We start from the raw sequence: 22,346 nt of genomic DNA, 5'->3' as shown, positions 1-22,346 counted from the left end.
TTAGAAAGACCTGGATATCTGCATTATTTTTGTCTTTCATCTGAGTATTGGGTGTCATGTAGATATATTTTCTTATTTCTTAAATAAAAATAGTAAACAGGACCAGATTCCATGGTTATTAGGGAAACATAAGTAATAAAATGGGTTTACAGTGAGGTTCATAAAATAAAAATGGTAATCTCTGAGCAAATCAGCAATTAATTCTGCACTACAGTCTCCATCTTGGCTCCACTATTTCTATCCTACAATCAACCATCTTTGCTCATCTACAAATTAGGGATGATTCTACTTACTTCAAAAAGTGTTTGAGAAGAGAATGTTTGTAAAGCATTAAAAATTATTATTAATTAGAAAGAACAAATAAATTATTTTAGCTACTAATACATTTCCATAATTCAAATATAGTTTCAATGCACTGAAGAAAATCTTGAAGATATACATGCCATACTTGCTTAGAATAATACTTAGACTTCCATTGTCAAATCAAATAACATTTCTCTATTTTTAAAAAGCCCCTTAAGGCAGCCCAGGAGAGCTAAGAGAGAAGTCTCATGTTGCTTTGTGCTTTCACCTCAAAGGCAGAAAGAAATGTAATTAGAAATGTGTCAGAGAAGCCTTGGCTATTGTACCTGGTTGTAAGCTTCAGATGTTTGGATCCCAACTTGATAATAGCAATCATCCATCATCTTTGTTCCTTTTTCATGTTTGCTTCTACTTCATTTGCAGGGTGGGGTCAAGGTTCTACTCTGGGGGGAAAAAAAAACCAGTGAAATTTAAAAAGAAGCTCCACTCCAAAGAATCAAATCATTGTGTGTGTTTCCTATCATTCTTCCTTGTAGCACATGCCAGGCATCTTTTCCAAGGGAGAGTTTCCTGTGAACTGTATTTTGGAAGCTTATTATATGTGTATACTTTTGCTACATTTGGTACTGTCTTAGCATGGTGCTTTCACAGATAACATAATTCCAAGCCATTTATATTAATAAGCACTGACATATTTGATATTCAAGGTTGTATCATTAAGGTCTGCTTGGTTACCACTAATTGGTGGAGTAGAAATGGTGAAATTATGTGGATTTTAATGTTTTCCATAAATTGTCAAGAAATTAACCTCTTATGCTAAGCATCTCACATTGTCTTTGTAATTCTTTTAAAGCAAAAGAAAGAAATTTTAATTATAAAATTGAACTGAATGATTATTACTGATGTTTGAAGGAAGCATTAGATTTTGAATCAGGTGACCTAGAGTTATATTCAATTTCTCCTTATTATCAGTGTGAACTTGAGCAAGTTTCTTAACTGTTGTAGGGTTTAGCTTTCTCTTCTGCAAAACGAAGGGGTTGAAAAAGTGGTCTCTAAAGATTTTTTTGAAGTTTCCAGTATTTTATGATTCTCTTAATAGTCATTCTTTAATTTTTCAAATAATACTTGGTCAGATTTTGAAAGTGATATGTTGGGAAGTGTGGAGTTTATTTCTGAGTGACATATTTTAGAAAAAAGATAAATTGGAGGCAGTCCAGACAAAGACAACAAGGATGGTTGTCATACTATGTAAGAATGAAATGAAGGAAATCATGATGTTTTGCTCAAAGAAGAGAAGGCTTTGAGGGATAAGATCTTGACAGAATTTAAAGAACTGCCATGTGAAAAAAAATTAGGCTTTTTCTGCTTGACTTAGAGGACAGGGGAGAGATGGGTAGAAATTTAGGGCTGACGTAAAATAATAATAATGATGAAAGCTAACACTATCATTACTCCGATTTTTCAAATGAGGAAAACAAGTTAAATGACTTACCCAGGGTCATGTAGCTAGTTTCTGAAGCCAGGTTTTAGCTTGGATTTTTCTGACTCCAGGCCAGGTATTATATCCACTGTCACTTAATTATCCCCAAAGCATGGATAAGTAAAGATTAAAACTATCCAAAATTAAAATAGACTATCTCAGGAGGCAATGGATTCCTCCTATATGCTGGCAAATGTTTAACCACTAGATCGCTATTTAAAAAATGTACTCACAACTCATTTTAAATTTAATACCCATTATTAATATTTTCTTCATCACTTTCCTTACTCTACATGATCAATAAAACTATGTCAAGCCCTGATTTATAGCATGTATTGATTAGTGATGTATAAACATTCACACTGAAAACTTACCACATGGCCCTCAAATCATCTATGCTGGCTCCAGCATACCACTCATTTTCCCTTTGCTGGAAATCTTGCAGCAAAGGTCAATTGTCCAATATGATACAAAGGGGATTCTTGCTCCTACTATGGGTTGGACTAGACAATGTCTGAGATTCCGTCTGAGATTCTTTGAGTCTGTGAAAATGCTATATTATAAATGAGAAAACCATGAAGGAGTTAAGGAACTATCTGAAAGGTTCAGCTCCTGCTTTTGATTTGTCCCTCGCATCTTTAATTTGACTGTGTCTCTGTGATCCAGGGTGACTCAGTACCTGAGTGACAGTGGCCACCAGGTGACATTAGAGTGATATTGTCAGACATTGTACTTCTGGCTTCCTGGCACTTGCTTTGCCTTCCATCCAAGATGAAGCCTCTGTGCTCAAGCTCACCTTGGGGATCTGTGATGAGGCTGAATAGTCAGAGAAGTCTATGTCTCTTTGCTAAAATGTTAGCATATTTCTAAACAATCACCAAAATCAGGTTATGCTCTAAAATAATAACTGGCATTTTGATAATAAGATATAAAAAGCTTTAAGTGCAAATTCAAACCCAAAGATATATGTATACTTCTTTTCACATTTTTAACTCATAGTAGTCTTATTTTTCTCCTTTTTGCTCAGTATTTAGCCTCACTGTATTCTCCTGTAGTCTTTTATTTGAGCATTTGATCTTGCCACTTTGCCCTCTCCCAACTGCCACTTGTCACTCCTGGGCTTTGAGGTGCCACACCAAAAACTCCCCAGTGTCCCTGAACTAGATGAAAAATGTAATTTGGATGCTGTATAAAGAGGTATTCTGATGGAAGTAGATATCTTCAACATAAAGAAGATCCAACTCACTTCCAGTTGATCAATGATGGACAGAAACAACTACACCCAGAGAAGGAACACTGGGAAGTGAATGTAAATTGTTAGCACTACTGTCTATCTACCCAGGTTACTTATACCTTCGGAAGCTAATAATTAATGTGCAACAAGAAAATGGTATTTACACACATATATTGTATCTAGGTTTTATTGTAACACATGTAAAATGTATGGGATTGCCTGTCATCGGGGGGAGGGAGTGGAAGGAGGGAGGGGATAATTTGGAAAAATGAATACAAGGGATAATATTATAAATAAAAAAAATGTAATTGGAAAGCATTTAACAAAATAAACAAAAATATAATGAAGCCCATATATATTCATTTGTGGTTTTCTAAATCATCAGGGCTCAAGATTGACACTTCTGGCTTAGGGAATGGTCCTAGGATTTTTACTTGATATCTGTATAACTTTGAGTAAATCATTTCAAGAATCTGAGGAGACTGGATAAGATAACCACATAAGGTCCCTTCAAGCTCTAATTTTATAGTCCTGTGATCATTACTGTAAAGCCTTCTGCCATTTCTTTTTTATGTAAGATCATAGATTATAAAGCTGGAACGAGCTTTAGAGGCCATCTGGTCCAACCTTCTCATTTTATTAAAAAAAAAATTTTTTTTTAATTAACAAGCTTTTTTTTTAAATTCCTACTCTTTCCCCACAAAGAAAAAGAAAACTTTTACTAAAAATAGGTATAATATAGTTCTCATTTTATAGATGTGGAAGGAGAGGGAAGACAATGACTAAAATTAAGTGACACCTAAGATCACACAGGTGGTAAGTTAGGTTGGTAAATTTGAACTCAGGTCCATTGACTTCAAATTGAGCATTCTTTGCCCATTACCATCATTCCTTTCTTCTTTGGTAATTTCTTGCTTGCATTTTTATCTCTGCTTTAATCTTCAGTCCTTTGTTCTCTTTTCTTGGGAGAGATCTTAACTAGGGAAGAAAGAAGAAAAGGAAAAAGGAACAAAAATAATAAATGTCCCTAGAATGAATAGCAATTCTTTGTATGGCATTCACCTTTCACAGGAAATATGTATGCTTTATCATCTTTACATATTATTTTTTCTTTTTTTGAGTGACCTCTTCTCTTATGTTTGACAAAAATCTTCATATAATATTTATTTTAATTATTATTCTTTCCCCTAACTGATTTTCTCTGTCAGCCTCTTACAACTGATATGAGATACAGAAAGATTTTAAAAAACCAGAGCATCTAAATTTAGTACAAAAATTGAACATAAAATAAACTTATTTCATCTCAGGAGCCTGAAATAGAAGTTCCTTTTCCTAATTTTCAAAGTAGTTATCATAAAATGTACTTACCTGAAGTGTTCTGAGTATTAAAATCTACAAATCACTTGAAAATTCATTTAATAATCAGGTATATCAGTGTACAAAATTTTCAAATTATTCTTAGAAATGCCTAGAAAATTAAATCTATTTGGCTTTTAAGATGAATCTAAGAAATAGATATACAAGTCACAGTTTCATAGTCTGGACTGAATTAGAAATGAACTCAAATTTTCATTGTCTATGCGTAGATGAAAAGTTCTAGACTATATTAAAATATCTTCATTCATGTCAGCCTATTCAAATCTAAAAGTGCTTTATAGATTTTATTCTTTATAATACTTCTGATAGGGAAGCTCTACCACAACCTCTTTCCAAAGTAGAAAAATGAAACAGTTATCTCTCCATGGGGTAAATTGGTCAACCATTTTCATTAAATTAGAACACTAGTTCAGCCCTATGGCTTCCAGAATTGACTTCTTTTTTGAGTGAATTAGCTAGGTTTTTTTTTTTTTTGTTTGCTTGTTTGTTTTTGTCATCATGTAGATAGTCCCAAAGTTATAACTATGTCATACTACAAATGGTTCATAAATGAAAAATTAAGTCAATTGAGTTCTTGTTTTGTGTCCTTTCCCACCCCTCATCAATATACACAATCAAAAAATTGATGGATTTTTTCCATTGAATTTTTTACTTGTTTTGATGTTTGGCCCAGTGCTTTATTGATACAAACAAAATATTAAAAGACAGGGATCAAGACTTCTGACATATTGTGTTATATGGACTTAAGTGGAGTATCTATGGAAGACTAGAAGAATTGAAAAGGATGAGAAGGTATGGCTAGATTGCCATTTGCAATTATGAAAGAAAATATGGTTGCAATTCCACTGATGTATTTATGTGTTAAAATCTAATTTAATGTTATATAGACCATAGTTTGGAATATGCCCAGTCCAAATAGCATGTCATTATAATTCTAAGAGATTAAGATTTTAAAGTCTTGATTCCTAGATTCATTCTTATCAAATATATATTTAAGTAAAAATAAAATTATGGCTTATTCCTAAAGATTTTGAGATGACCAAATAAGGAAAGACAGTCTTTCTTTGATAATCTTACAAGTCAGTTTTATATGGGATATTTGCAAATAGTACATAATGTAAGTCAATAGAATATACCAGTGCCACCCACAGACTTTAAAAATCAATAACTGTAATGCTGTTTCTGTTTAAAATGAATGGGCAATTATCATTATCTTCAGATGAATTCAAGTAGCTCTACTGGAAATCTGTGTAATCAGCTTGGGCATTAGTAAGAGCAGATTTCAGTATGGCTTTTATTCTTTGTTCCCCTTCCCCCTTTTTTCAATCTGAAAATATTTTTTTTGGAGGGCAGAGGAATATTAAACAAACTGTCTCCAACTGAGTTCTTAAGGACACTACTGTCAATGTAATTTTTTAATGTTTGTTTTTCTCAATAAAAACAAACTATATTAGTCATCTAATATGTAGTATATAAAGTAAGGAGCTGTGTGATATACTGAAAATAGCACACCATACTTGAGAGTCAGAGATATCTATGATGAAATTGTCTGGTTTGCAACTCTGCTTATCCAATTCTCATAACTTCTTTGAAGTTTAGTTTGATCATATATGCTACTAGATCCATGTTATACGTTTTTGTGCATATTTCTAGAAACTGTCTTAAATTAATTTGTAAGTTAATATTGAATTATTAGTTTTGCTAATATATTAGTTAATAGTATTGTTGGTTATTAACATTGCTAGCATAAGTAATATGGCTATTAGTGTTTCTCTTCTACATGCTAACAAACTCTCTTGGAAAATGTAACATACACCTTTGTTATGTTTGAATATAAATAATTATACATTTCTGACCTTTTACAACAGTATTCTGTTTTAAGATAGGTTCTTTTTATGATGAAAGATGAAAACCTAGAGTTATAGAGACGGAAGGTACCTAAGAAACCATATAGTTTGAACCCCTCTTTTAGAGACTGGGAAACTAAGAACTAGAGTGTTTTGTCTAAGATTACATAGTGGCAAAAGCCAAGGTTGCATTATAAAGATCCCTAGTCTAGTCCTCCTTCTACTGCCTTGACGTCTCAATATCCAAACTAAGCAAGCATTAAAAGCCTAGTGTAATCCAAGTATGAGTGTTGTTAAAAACTAGTGAAAAGATTCCTTTAGTAGCCTCTTTGAGTCAGTGTCAGTGTCAGCCAAGGCCTGTCAGCACTGAATGTTGACAAGGCCTTCTTTGTAAAGAAGATCACTCCTAGAAAGTCTAGGGCAATTTGACTCTGCAGACTCCCCAGCAGATCTCTTATATCTCCCATGATTGTTTGACCATTGGCTACAAGTTGACCGATATCCTAAAATTTTTCTCTTAAATTTTACACTTGTATTCCACTTTTCTCTCTTATGTAATTAGTGTGGACTTGGTAACATCCCAACTTTATACATTCATTTGTATTTTTCATTAATCCTCCCTGGTTCCTCTAGCCTTTCCAATCCCTTCCTTGCAAGTAACTTCCCAACCAGAACAGAATTTGGTGCTATCATTTTTATCTGGATCTAGTGATGATAGAGTACATTCATTACCATTGTCAATCATGTCTTGAACACATTCAGTGCCTTGTATGACAGCTTGGTGGTTCACTGGGTAGATTGATGGGCTAGAGACCTGAGTTCAAATGTGGCCTCTTATACTTTCTGGCTCTGTGAACCCCATTTAGTTTCCTCATCTGTAAATTGAGCAGTGTAAGAAATAGCAAACTACTCCAACATTTTTGCCAAAAAACAAACAAACACAACAAAAAAAAAAACCCTCAAAAGGAGTCATGAAGAGTCAGGCAGGATTGAAACAAATGAGCAATAAAAGCAATAAAATTGTGCACAAAGAATTTGAGTAAATTAGCACAGATGTCACTAATATTAATAACAAACTACAATTTACTGTTTGTTCTTGTTTTCAATGAGAATCAATGGCAGCATAGGGTGATGTCTTGACTTGTGTATGAATTGAATTCAGATAAGGCAGAGTTGCATAAAGTCAGTCACTCTCATTCTTTTTTCTGGAGTCCTCACATTGTCTTGTCTCAATAACAATAATAATAAATAGCTAGCAATAATATAGTACTTCAAAATTTATAAAGTGCTTTAAATTAGTTATTTCACATGCCATGCTAAGACACAACAGGCATGTCATCTTCATGTATGTGGATCTTCCCATTATTTTTTGCATACTATTATAGTCATAACTTATTAAAACAGTTTTAGAATGAAAAAGTCCTTTTTAGATACAATGAGCTCCTATCGACTGTGTCTTAAAGTGAATTAGTAAGTTGTATACTCAAATGAGGTAGTTAACACTGCTTTAACACAATTAAATTATTCTTTTTCTCTTTTTCCTTTGTTAGCTCTCTAGTATGTATTATCAGCACTACTCTAAAAGCAATTTTACAATAACTTGTACAGCTTAATTTTAATTATAAATAATAGCTGACATTTGTACCACACTTTAAGATTTACAAAGTGCTATATAAAAGCATATTATATATATATATAATGTATACATAATATACATGAACTTATTTTGATAATCTTGAGTTAGATATTATATATATATATATATATAAATAAAATGTATATATATATATATACATATATATATATTATACACATTTTATGGATGAGAAAATAGTCTCAGAGACAGTGACTTATCCACATTCACACACTGAGTGTCACAGGCAAGATTTGAAACAAGGTTTCTTCTGTCTCCCAACTGATATTCTTTCCACCATATAATCATTACCACCATTGTCAGGTAGCATATATTCACACCTATTAAAAAGTAAACTTCCTGGGTCTTATTGCCCATCAGCAAACAGTTAAAGCTAACTTAACTCTTGCCTCATTTGTCCATTTTCCCTGTTCCTCCATCTACAGTTCCTTATGGAACAAACTTTATAAAATAGGGGTATGCAGATGTAAGAGAAAAAGACCATATCAAGTGCCTAATTAATCACAATCACCCATTCAAAAACCGTTAAAGACTAAAAAGCAGCATTGTCTTCACAGTCGTCCTTATATATTGCAGTAAAATTTCAGAGTCAAAGTGTCTCCTTTACCCATTTTTCCTGTTTCTACTGCCTTAAATTCATTTATGCCAGTGACACCAAGGACCCATTGAAGTGATGAGGTTCAGAAGAATCTTGATGTAGATATGCTAACTTAGAACAATGAGATTTGAAGTCAAAAGACTTGAGTTTGAATCAAGTGCTGTTACTATGTCACTTACCTCTCCAGACCTCAGTTTTCTAACTGACAAAATGACAAGATTGTATTCTATGATTTCTGGGTCCTTTCTTTCTGTGTAGAGAGAAAACTGTAAAGATGTATTTTATAGCGGGCTTTCATAATCAAAGCTTCCAACCAGTAGATGGCATAAGCTGATGCAAATACTCTCCTCTCTCCTTGCAATTCAGGGAAGATACTGATAGTGCTGATCAGATTAATATTGATAACCCCTAACTAGGCTTGTGGAAGTGTATGGCTCATTGGGTTCAATGAAGGCAATTACTTGAGTTAAGAAATGTCATGATTCTGATAGTGTAACCCAGAATGTGTCATTGAGAGGTAAGTGAAAAGCTACCTCAACCAGAAAGCTTCCTCATTTTCTCTAGGACTCCATAACCATGTAAACCTATGACTTATAACATTTTTAATAAAATGAAGTGAGCCAAAAGGATACGAACAAGCAGTTCTCAAAAGATGAACAAATCACATTGTTCATAATGACCTGAAAAACTGTTCAAATCCTCCAATTATCAGAAAAATATAAATTAAAACAATTATGATATATCATCTTTTCCCATTAAATTTGCAAAGATAGTTAAAATGATATAATTAAATTCAATACTGGTAGTGCTGTGAAGAAAGTGATACTGTTATATTACACTATCAATGGAACTCTCAGTCACAGGACTACAGAATCAGCTGGCAGGTACCTTACAGGCCAATATAGTCCAGCCATCTCATTATACATATGAGGAAAATGAGTCTGAGTAAGATAAGTGATTTTTACTTACAATCATATAAATTATACTGGTGGTGAAATTTGAATCCAGGTCTTCTGATACATAGAGCTGTCTTTTCTTTTCTTTGCTTTTTTTTTTTTTTTTTTTTTTTTTTTTTGGTGAAGCAATTGGGGTTAATTGCCCAGGGTCACACAGCTAGGAAGTGGTAAGTGTCTGAGGTTACATTTGAACTCAGGTTCTCCTGACTTCAAGGCTGTTACTGTATCCACAGCACCACCTAGCTGTCCCCACAGGTAGCCTCTTGCAATTGGCGAAATTTTTTGGAAAGCAGGATGGCCATGTACAATTAGAGCTACAAAAATATACCTTTTGACCCAAGCATCTTACTAGTAAAACATACCCTGATGATATTATGAAAAGGAGGAATGGGGCAAACCTACAGATACAAAGATATTCATGACAGAATTAATCAAAATTAAAAAAAAAAAAAAAACACAACCCAACAATTGGAAAAATGCTACTATGGCCAGGATTGAAATTGAGAATGTATCAACAGAATCATTAAGCTAATTATTATTTCTCTAATTATATAATAATGCATTATTCAAAATAGGTATAATAATAATATATAATATATAACATGTTATTAATATTGTTATTTATTTAAATAATTATTAAATAACAATCAATCAGCAGACCTTGATTTTGTCTCCTATGTGGCAGGCACTGAGCCAGGTGCTGAGGCTACAAAGAAGAAATGAAAGTGCCCTTGACCTCATAAAACAAACGTTCCTTTTGTAAAGTAGCTCAATATTTGTGATCTCTGAATGTAATTAAATATCATTATACTATAAGAAATGTCAAATATCAAGAATAAAAAGGAGGTATATTAACAAAAGCATGAAGACATAAAAACCAAAAAACTACCCATATTAATTACAACTAGTAAACGAAATACCAATAATAGAATTTTTTTTATATTTATGAAAGAAAATACTGAAAAGTTAGAAGTAGAAACAACCAGGATATTTATTTTTAGTACCTTATTAATATCAATATACATATTTTAGATGATAAATTATAAGGAATAGAGTTTATACTTTCATTAAATAGTTTTAAATTTTTTAAATATTTGTTTTTATATGTAGTTACTAAATTTAAATTTTTAAAATAAAATTATTAATGTAAATGAAATATAAAATCAGAAAGGAAAAGCAGAAATTCTTTGTCTCAGGAGATTAAAAGATTATTAGCTTCAGATTTTACCCAGTCTTTTCAGGTTTTAGGCAGTTTCCTTTTAAATTTTAATTAAATGTACTTATATTAAAACTTTTTCTTTTAAAAACTTTTTCTTTTTTAGTTATGGTAATTTTCTAAGTAGATAATTATTACTCTAAAATAAGATTTTCAAAGTCTTCCCCTACCTCCAAAATTTAACCTTAAATGGCACAACTAAACTTTAAACTTAAAGATATTTTAGTTTGAATGACAGATACTTCTTTACTCCACTCATGTAGGCCACACTCCCGTATTTGGAATTGCAGGAAAGAATACTATGCTCTGCCCTATCACAAAAGCTCTCTAGTTCACTCCCTTTTTGTGCAATGACATAATCACAGAAATGTTGAACTAGAGGAGACCTTGAAGATAATCGGGTCCTATTCCCCTCCTTGTACAGATAAATTCATTCAAATTCAGAAAGTTAAATGACTGGTGACTTGCTGAGCACCATAGCAGTGCTTGGGTGGGGAGGAAAAAGGGGTATGTATCTCTTCTAGTGATAGCTCCCAGCCCACTGTTCTTTCCAGCTGCTCTAAACTTAGACTTTATATTGTGATGAAAGAATAGCTTTTAGCTAAGTTCATGATATGACCTTTGGAACTTTTTTTCCCCTTTTTTTGGAACTTTCAATGAAATATGAAAATATAATAGAACTTAAATACTTTAGAGATCTTTGGAATTTCATCTGTGAGGGGATTCCTTCCAATGACATGGATCATTAATCTTCCACACCTTAATGGATACCTTGGATGAGGTGATGTGGTAAAAAACAAAAAATACCCTATTATCCAACTTTCTCATGATAAGCCTTTTCTACAAATATTGGCCATTCTTCTCTCCCTCCCTCCCTCTTGCTCTCTCTCTCTCTCTTTTTCTCCCCCACCCCACCCCCCGGTCTTCTACACACACACACACACACACACACACACACACACACACACACACACACACACACACTCTATGGACCCAGGAGGAAATATCATTGTTGAATGTTAGTAGAGATTTTACTTTTATGTGTGTCTATTTATATTTATACATATGATACATATAAATGTACATATATATATATAGTGTGTATGTATATATGTATAGATATAGAGATAGATGCACACATATAAATATGCATGTGGTATAAACATATAATATATACATGCATAAATATATGATGATATATGTGTGTATATGTACATACATATACTTTTATCTTTTTAATGTCATGATCCATCAGGGAGCATCAGGGTCATTCCAAAAATGGTAATTCATTGAGCAGGTGACTAGAGTGGAAATTGGAAAAGTGTCAACAGAGCAATCTCTGTTTCTCTTTAATCAGTAAACAGACCAGAGTAAGTGATAAAAGAGGAGTTTGTGGGGGGCACAAACATTAATGTATTAGAATAGAAAGAAGTCCTGAACTGGACTGTGAAACATGATCCCAATGCATGATCACTGGATATACATATTTTCTACCATTGCAGTTATAAACCAACCAAGCTAAATATAGTACTCTTGAGCACCTGACTACTCATGTGCAGAAAATTGTGAACATGCCTTGCTGTCAGTTGGCTAGCTGACCTTGATTTGCTTTATGAAGGCACATGGTGGAACTTACCTTCTGTGTGTAGATTCTAGTCCAGAATCCCCAGTGTTTTAACACATGGACCAAACCTTATGTTTTCTTTTAGAAAATTTTATAAGATCTCAAATAGTTGTTCAGAACCTGTCCTCTTGCTTCTGTTTCCCACTGAGCATTTAGGGTTAGCCTATGGAGAAAAGAAAAATCCCTACCAAAATGCAACTCAACATTTCTTTTAACATCTTTCCTTTTAAGGGCATTTTCATCCACATGCTAAAACACATATTATGCTGCTTTGACTCTTTAACAAGCACATTTGCACATCACATCAATTCATGTCATTTGCACAGCATGTGTGATCAAAGCTCATCATAGTTTTAAAGTCTGGTCCTTATCTCAGTGAAGCATAAGACAGTGTTTGCAGATTGATCTCAGAAATCAGATTAGCCTAGGACACTGGTTCATTCCTATAAAATGTGAGGATTACTGTGAGTTTCATAGGCCCTTAATCCCTTTGATCATTTACACTGTGTAGTTTTATACAGGTTGCTCTGCTTTGGAGAAATAAAGTAAAGAAACATAAAGGTGAATTTGACAGAGGCATCACTTCACTGTTTATCAATGCAGAGAGATCTTGAGTTTTAAGGGTAGCAGCTATAAAAGACTTTTTGACTAAGCTGCTTTTAAGCCTTTCTGAATATGTTATCTGTACAAAGATTTTTTAAAATCAGTCTCTAATTATACCTATAGATTTGCTCAATTTAATATCTAATAAAGGAAAACATTTCTAAATAGTATAGCTAAAGTTTTGCATTATAGTTATCACAAACTCCTGATTTATATAATTTTATAGGTAACATTTGCCATCACTTTATTGCATGAAGTTTTCTAAATTCACTTTAAAGACTGGTTTTTCCTTTCCTTCCCATGAAATTAGGGGGTCTGCTATCACTATGCCGATACCTTAATGCATATGGCCTTTTGATCCAGACTAGAAGTTATATGTATGTGTGAGGTTCATAATGCAGAGAACCATGAATTTTCCACCCTTCTGTAAAAGAACACTCTATACTTTAACAATTAATTATGAAAAATATCGATTATAATAAAAATAATGCTATAGAGCAAACTTAGTAGTAACTTATAATAGAGACAATAATAATAACAAATGAGAAGAGCAGGTTTAAAGCAATTAACACCTACACAACACCAGACTTTTAAAAATGTTTTATTTCAAACTTAAACACAAGAAACTTTTAGCATTTCTACATATATATCAGAGCACAAAAAAGTAGATTGTACTTGAAACTATGAAGTTTCCATTTACTACTGCGTTTAAAAAGAATAATCAGTTCCAAGTATTACTTCCAAAACTTTCCTAAAATTATATACTTTTAGGATTATAAAATGGACCACAATGGTTTGGAAAATATCTATACAAAAGCATGTTTCAACATTAGCAAACATGGTGCTTGTAATCCTAAGGAGTATTTAAAAGATTAAAACATCCTCACCCCAAAGTATGAAAACGATTTCATTCTAAGAATTCTAAGGTATTCTAAGAGCACATGTCAAACAGGCCAAAACACACAGAAATATTTTTGGATCCAGCAGTCATTACTTCCCTGAGCAATAATAAGAGCTGATAACAGAATTGCACCATTGGATTTGTCCAATGTAACTGACAGTGGTTTACCTCCACTTTGAGTGTGTGAAACCGTTAATGCCCCAAAAGAGGAATGCAAACGCCCTCTATAGGTAACATTTGCATGAAATCAACTAGTAACATCTTAGTAAAGAAATTTCAAAGAGCCGAGTCATATGGATTTGTTTATGGAAACCGAAGGGTTTGGCGATTATTATATTAAATATTATAATATTATAATATAATATGGCGATACAGAACTGTATCACTAGCCATCATAAATTAAGGAAGCATTGTCCTTACGGAGTCAGAATTTGGTTAGCAGTGCATATCACGAAAGGAATGGTAGAAACTATACAACAGAACAATGTAAGCTACAGAAATTCGGCACCTCCCAAGTGACAACATATAACCTGCTGGCTAGAAAGATACTTGAGAAAGTTCATGAACTGGCAGCAGATGCTTCTCCTACAGATGCACACTCCTCTGAAAACTCAACAAATAAGCTCTCCTCTAGATTGAACCAGAGTGTTTTCACAGAACAAGTTGTTGCCCATGTTGATATTTATGATGATGGTGATGGTAATGAAGATATAAGTTCAAAGTGGCACAGCAAGGTGGCGCCCTAGTGCATGGAATGCTGGGCCTAGAGTCAGGAAAAAGGCTCATTTTTCCAGTACGAATGTGACCTTACCAGTGGTCCTCAAACTTTTAAAATAGGGGCCAGTTCACTGTCTCTCAGACTGTGGGAGGGCCGGACTGTAGTAAAAACAAAAACTCACACTCTGTCTCCGCCCCTCAGCCTATTTGTCATAACCTGGTGGGCAACATAAACGTCCTCCACGTAGCATCTGGCCCACAGGCCTTAGTTTGAGAACCCTTGCTCTAGATTTACTAATGGAGGACCCTGTGCAAGTCACTTAACCTTTATACCTCAGTTTGCTCATCTATAAAATGAACTGGAGAAGGTAAATTACTCCAGTGTCTTTGCTGAAAACATCCCAGATGGAGTCATAGTCACAACTGTAATATCTAAACACAAACAAAATTAAAATGGTAACTTGCTCATTCATTAATTTAGTCATTTTGGCATTCCCTTTTCACTTAAAGGAAGGAGATCTTTTAGACATGCATTTAATTTCTTGATTCATACTTTTAATAAATTATAGCTGATAATAAGAACAATGATAAAACTCATGTTTAATAAATTAGTATTGTTATTTTATTACACTGGCATGATCTAACCAAGAACAAATTACCTCTTTTCACTAATTAGGGCTCATCTTTATTTCTGTAAAGAATGTTTTGTAGTTGTATTCATATATTTCTTTTGTGTGTGTTGGTAGTAGACTATATTTACCTCTGAATAAATCACAGTGATACAAATAGCATAATTTTTTCCTCAGTTCTGTCTTCATGTTTTTAATTGCCATCCCTTTTCTTGTCGTTGTTGTTCAGTTATTTCACTCATATCCTCGCCATGCTCTCATTTGAGCTTTTCTTGGTAAAGATACTGGAATCGTTTGCCTTTTGCTTCTCTAGTTCATTTTATAGACGAGGAAACTCAGTTAAGTGACTAGCTCAGGGTCACATAGCTAAGTAGGGGTCTGAGGCTTTATTTGATTTTAGGTCTTCTTGACTCCATACCCAGATCTCTGTCCACTGTGTCATCTAGTTCCTAGTTGTTAACCTTTATTTGACAGTTCTAGGAATGTTAAGTTGAATATCTGTATTGTTATGTAATTAAACAAAACAAAACAAAACAAGAAAAGATTCAGATTCAGATTCAAAGCATAAAGTGTCCTCTATGTAAATTTACCTGAGTGTAATATATAAATAAAATTTTTTAAAAGAATGAGCCGGCTACATAAAAATCCTGAATCTATGTTCTTGGTTCTCTAAGCTCCATCCCTGGAAATCTTTAAAGTCTTCTTTGATGGCAGATAAAAGATGAAAGATGAACTTTTAAAATATAGAGACAACATAACCAGCCAAGAGAATACAGGTATAAGTTGTTTCATGTTAGGTTATAAAATCACTGTATCCAAGAAGATGGTGAAAAAGTGAATTCCAGAAGCATAAAGTCTTTGAAGCAAACATCTGGCTTTCTGATCCAAAGAGTATCCCTCTTGGGACAACTTTGAGAGTGGGCCAACTGATGACAATTGCAGGGGGGAAAAAAGGAATTAACAACACTGGTTGTTTACCACAGAGACAAATTAGGTGAAGAAAACACTTACTGCCCCAATGGGTATTTGAACTCAAACCTTGCAACAGTGTTAACAGCATAGCAAAAATGTCCCTCTTTTAACTAATTTATCTAATGTGATTGAGCTATAAGCCTGCTTTTTAAAGGCTATGTATTCAATGTCATCTCTATTAGTAGAGCAGCTGAACTTGTATTCAGGACACAGCACTTCCATTCATTTAAAAAATTTTTTTTCTCTTTGTTAAGTTTTTTGTTTTTCTCTGTTTCAAGAACTCTTTTAAAGATTTCATTTACAATTCTGTGGTTTGGTTGGAAATCAGGTTTTGACGTAGGGATTTTGTTTTTGTTTTTGTTTTGTGTGTTTATGCATTTTTTTGGTTTATTTTTGATAGAACACAATAAGATTACTGTAATTTCACAGTCTTCCACCTTGAAGTCTCAGAAAAGAAAAAGTGATGCCATGGAAAGATCACTGGTCTTAGAATCAGAAGATTTTATTTTATATTTAAATTCTGCCACTTATTAATCATGTGACTTTTCCCTAATTTAAAAAGTGAGTAGTGAGACAGATAGATAGATAACAGAGAGTGAAAGGGGAAGGGAGAGAAAAAAGAACAGGAGGAGAAGGAGACAGAAAATTTTTATATTATTTATCTCAGGGTTATTGTGAGGAAATAATAATTGCAATGACTTATATTTATAAAATACTTCAGGTTTATAATGCTTTACAGTCTCATTTGAGCCTCACAAGGCTTTGCCCTAGTGATATGCCCATTTTACAAATAAGGAAACTGAGGTTCAGAGAGATTAAGTCACCTGCTTAAGATCACATAGCTAGTAAACATCTGAGGGAGGATTTGAATCCTGTTCTTCTTGATTCTAAAAACATACCTTAATACAGAGTTGAAAGAACTTTGAAAAGAACCAAGTGTATGTAAATATAAACTATTATAAGAAAACAACTAAAACCTTTGTCTCCGAATAACACAGCAACAAAAACTGTTTCAGACATTTTGGGGAAATTTGTTTCTTTCATCCATACTTATTATCATTTCCTATTTCTTGGTTTCAAAAAAAAAATACTAACTTTCATGTGCATTTTCTGTTTTCTTTCAAGAGAAAACTGGGCATGTTGAAATTGTCCGAGTTGTGTACCAGCCAGAATACATCAGTTTTGAGGATCTGCTCAAGGTCTTCTGGGAGAATCATGACCCGACACAAGGTAGAGTGATGAGTGAGCCAGTATTTAATTATCTTACTAATTACAGCTGGGATAATTAGTGTTTGAGCTGCATGGAAGAGATGAACCTTGAAATCACACAGGAGTTCAAGAATATGATAGCAGACATTTATTGACAAGGAAAAAGGAGAAAGGGAAAAAGAGGAGAGACAAGAGAATGGAAGCAGACTTAGACTGCCTACATTCCCCACTGCCTCTCCATTTACAGCTGTCTGTGGTGGGAGAATTCCCACAGAGAAATACATGAGACAGTAGAAAATCCATTCACCTTTGATTATTACATTATGCTTCCTTAATGCAGGCTTTTGTCTATGAAATTAGTGCCTTTTTTCAGCCATTCCAAAGTTGTTCTGATTTATGCTTCCTGTATTTCCTTTGGTTTAGGTTTTTTCATATTTTAAAAACACTGCTGTTAGATTTTTGTGTATGCATAAGGAAAATAATTGAACAAAAAACATAAAGCATAGTTCTCAGGGACAACTACAGTGGAACCCATGATGTTTATCATTCAAGCATCCTCTAAGGAAGAGATTACATAGAGAAATGAATTTATATCTGTGCAAACAATGGCAATCATAATTTTTTTTCTATTCTCTTATGTGCATAAAAGCAGACACCTGTGTGAGGTATATATAACACTCAATTCCCAAGACTTTTTTTGTTCTGGCCTAAAGGCCATGCCAATACTGCTTTGCTAATGTGGTGTTTTCATATAAGAAAGTCTATTAACTAAAAATTTCTATATAGCAGATGTGCTATTCACTGATCTTCACCCATTTGGCAATTACTCTTATAATGTCAATTTCACAACAGTCCTATTCATATGGTATTTGTGTTTGATATCATTATAATATACACATATATATATATATGTATGTTTATGCACATACATATATATACATATATATATATATATGTATATATATATATATATATATATATATATACACACACATAGATGGATAGATAGTTTTAAGTGGTCTGTCCTTGAAAACTTATATTGCATTTTGAAGAGTTAAGGGAGGTTATGGGAATCACTTATTAATCATGTGACTTTTCTCTAATTTATAAAGGGAGTAGAGAGACACATAGACAGACAAGCAGAAAGAGAGTAGATCAGGGAATATACCTTTTAATATAAAGTACTTCCTGATACTTTCCCTCCAGGGAAAGATAGGAACTCTTTTGTCTATTTTGATTATTAGGATAGGTTTCTTTTTTTTAATTAATTAATTTGTTTATTTTTTTATTTACAAGATATATGCATGGATAATTTTACAGCATTGACAATTGCCAAGCCTTTTGTTCCAATTTTTCCCCTTCTTTCCCCTCACCCCCCTCCCCTAGATGGCAGTTTGACCAATACATGTTACATATGTTAAAATATAAATTAAATACAATATATGAATACATGTTAGGATAGGTTTCTTGACTACTCATTTTTAAATCCAGCCAACTCAATCATCGTATTTCTTCAATTTATTCCCAAATCGTAGTGGATGGATAAGTTCAAAATTTGTGTGTTCTAGTCTGTCAGTATCTTAATGTAACAACAATAACAATAAAGAAAAAAAAGGAATAATAATTATTATCATTATTTCATGGTTCATCTCCCTTATTGAACTGTTACCTCCATTAAAGGCTTATTCTAATGCTCATCATAGGATGGACACAACCCTAGTTTCTTGGAGAATGATAAGAAATATCTTTAAAGATTATCTAATTCATTACTCATTTAGTAATGAGGAATTAGTACTTACCCAGAGCAGTAAAATAATTTGCATGTAGTCAAATATCTAATAAGAGCTAAGAGTTGATCTGAGATACCACTACACACCTATCAGATTGGCTAGAATGACAGGAAAAGATAATGCAGAATGTTGTAGGGGATGTGGGAAAACAGAGACACTGATGCATTGTTGGTGGAATTGTGAATACATCAAGCCATTATGAAGAGCAATTTGGAACTATGCTCAAAAAGTTATCAAACTGTGCGTACCTTTTGACCCAGCAGTGTTTCTACTGGGCTTATATCCCAAAGAGATTTTAAGGAAGGGAAAGAGACTTGTATGTGCAAGAATGTTTGTGGCAGCCCTCTTTGTAGTGGCTAGAAACTGGAAACTGAGTGGATGCCCATCAATTGGAGAATGGCTGAATAAATTGTGGTATATGAATATTATGGAATATTATTGTTCTGTAAGACATGACCAGCAGGATGATTTCAGAAAGGCCTGGAGAGACTTACGTGAACTGATGCTAAGTGAAATGAGCAGGACCAGGAGATTGTTGTATACTTCAACAACAATGCTATATGATGATCAATTCTGATGGACGAAGCCCTCTTCAACAATGAGATGAACCAAATCAATTCCAATAGAGCAGTAATAAATTGAACCAGCTACACCCAGCGAAAAAACTCTGGGAGTTGATTATGAACCACTACATAGAATTCCCAATCCCTCTATTTTCATATGCCTGCATTTTTTATTTCCTTCACAGGCTAATTGTACACTATTTCAAAGTCCAAATCTTTTTGTACAGCAAAATATCCATATGGACATGTATACATATATTGTGTTTAATTTATACTTTAATATATTGAACATATATTGGTCAACCTGCCATCTGGAGAAAAGGGTGGGGGGAAGGAGGGAAAAAGTTGGAACAAAAGGTTTTGAAATTGTCAATGCTGAAAAATTACCCACGCATATATCTGGTAAATAAAAACTATAAAAAAAAAAAGAGCTAAGAATTGAATCCAGATCTCTTAATGCCAGACCTGGAACTTCTTCTCCAGCATCAGGTTGCTCATCTGCTGGTATAACCTAAACACTGAAAGGTCCTCTCAGATAGGAGATAGATTGAGGTCTTCACTGTTGGATGAAATACCTACAATAATGAGTTCACAGGTCCACTTTAAGGATTTAAATATTAAAGTATTATAGAGGTAGCAATTCTGATCTCAGATCAAGCAAAAGTAAAAATTGATATAATTAAGAGATAAGGAGGGAAACTATATCTTGCTAAATGGGGTACCATAGATAATGAAGTAATATCAATACTAAACATATGTGTATCAAGTGGTATAGCATCCAAATTCCTAAAGAAACTAAGAGAGCTGTAAGAAGAAATAAACAGACAGCAAAACTATACTAGTGGGGGATCTCAACCTTGTTCTCTCAGAACTAGATAAATCAAACCACAAAACAAATAAGAAAAAAGGAGGTACATAGAATTTTAGAAAAGTTAGATATGATAGCTCTTTTGGAAAAAATTGAAGGGGTTCAGAAAGGAGTACATTTTTTTCTTCTCAGCAGTTCATGGAACCTATACAAAAAGTGACCATCTAGTAAGGCATAAAGACCTCAAAATCAAATGCAGAAAGGCAGAAATAGTAAATGCATTTTTTTTTCAGATCATGATGCAATAAAAATTACATGCAATAAAAGGCCAGAGGATTATAGGCCAAAAATTAATTGGAAACTAAATAATATAATCCTAAAGAATGAATGGGTGAAACAACAAATCATAGACACAATCAATAATTTCATCCAAAAGAATGACAATAATGAAACAACATACAAAATTTGTGGGATGCAGCCAAAGTGGTTTGTAGGGGAAATGTTATATCTCTAGATGTTTACTTGCAAAAAAATAGAAAAAGAGAAGATCAGTTAATTGGACTTATAACTAAAAAGAGAAAGAACAAATTAAAACTCCATAATTAAATACCAAATTTGAAATCCTGAAAATAAAAGGGGAGATTAATAAAATTGAAAGTAAGAAAATTATGAATTAATAAATAAAACTAAGAGTTGGTTTTATGAAAAACCAACAAAATAGATAAACCTTCAGTTAATTTGATTAGAAAGTCAACTAAAAAACTACCAGAAATAATTCACAACTTTATCAGAGTTGCAGGATACAAAATAAATCCACATAAATCATCAGCATTTTTATATATTGCCAACAAAGTCCAACAGCAAGTGATACAAAGAGAAATTCCATTTAAAATAATTATCCATAATATAAAATATTTGGGAGTCTATCTGCCAAGGCAAAGTCAGGAACTATATGAACACAACTACAAAACACTTTCCACACAAATAAAGTCAGATCTAATCAATTGGAAAAATATCAAGTGCTCATGGGTAGCTGAGTATGATAATCTAAATTAATCTATTTATTTGGTGCCATACCAATCAAACTCCCAAGAAATTATTTTACAAATCTAGAAAAAAATAATAACAAAGTTCATGTGGAAGAACAAAAGGTCAAGAATTTCAAGAGAATAAATGAAAAAAAAATGCCAATGAAGGTGACCTAGCTATGCCAGGTCTTAAACTATATTTAAACTAGATCCAAAAAGCAAGAGTTATAAAAAACATTTGGTATTGGTTAAGAAATAGAGTAACTGGTCAGTGAAATAGGTTAGGTTCACAGAACAAAAAAATCAATGACTATAGTAATCTAGTGTTTGACAGACCGTAAGACCCCAGCTTTTGGGATAAGAACTCACTATTTGACAAAAACTGCTGGGAAAATTGGAAACTAGTATGGCTGAAATTAGGTATTGACACATACCTTGCACCATATACCAAGATAGGTTGAAATGGGTTAATGATTTAGACATAAAGAGTGATATTATAAGCAAATTAGAAGAACATAGGATAGTTTACTTCTCAGATCTATGAAGAAGGAAGGAATTTGTGACCAAAGAAGGACTGGAACTCATTATTGTACACAAAACAGATAATTCTGATTATATTAAACTAAAAAGTTTCTCTACAAACCAAAGTAATACAGACAAGATTAGAATGGAATAAATAAATTGGGGAAAAAATTTACATTCAAGTGTTCTGATAAAGACCTCATTTTTAAAATATAGAGAGAATTGACTCAAATTTATAAGAATTCCAACCATTCTCTAATTGATAAGTAGTCAAAGGACATGAACAGACAATATTCAGAGGAAGAAATTAAAACC

The 22,346-nt window shown here is 33.1% G+C and overlaps 1 protein-coding gene across 4 annotated transcripts in view; it reads left to right on the top strand.

Moving 5' to 3' along the window:
• MSRA (methionine sulfoxide reductase A) overlaps positions 1–22,346 on the top strand; it is a 526,139-nt gene that overhangs the window by 343,403 nt on the left and 160,390 nt on the right. For 3 of the 4 annotated variants that reach the window (XM_074287549.1, XM_074287551.1, XM_074287552.1), the window contains one exon: positions 17,237–17,341. The exons of the other annotated variant lie outside the window; for it this stretch is intronic. In XM_074287549.1, coding sequence (XP_074143650.1) covers positions 17,237–17,341 — 105 coding nt within the window. The remainder of the gene's footprint in view (positions 1–17,236; positions 17,342–22,346) is intronic. 4 annotated transcript variants of the gene reach the window in all.

This window comes from Sminthopsis crassicaudata, chromosome 2 (genome assembly GCF_048593235.1).
Source record: "Sminthopsis crassicaudata isolate SCR6 chromosome 2, ASM4859323v1, whole genome shotgun sequence".
In the NCBI taxonomy this organism is placed as follows: Eukaryota; Metazoa; Chordata; class Mammalia; order Dasyuromorphia; family Dasyuridae; genus Sminthopsis; species Sminthopsis crassicaudata.
This window is presented reverse-complemented; position numbering and strand designations above follow the sequence as displayed.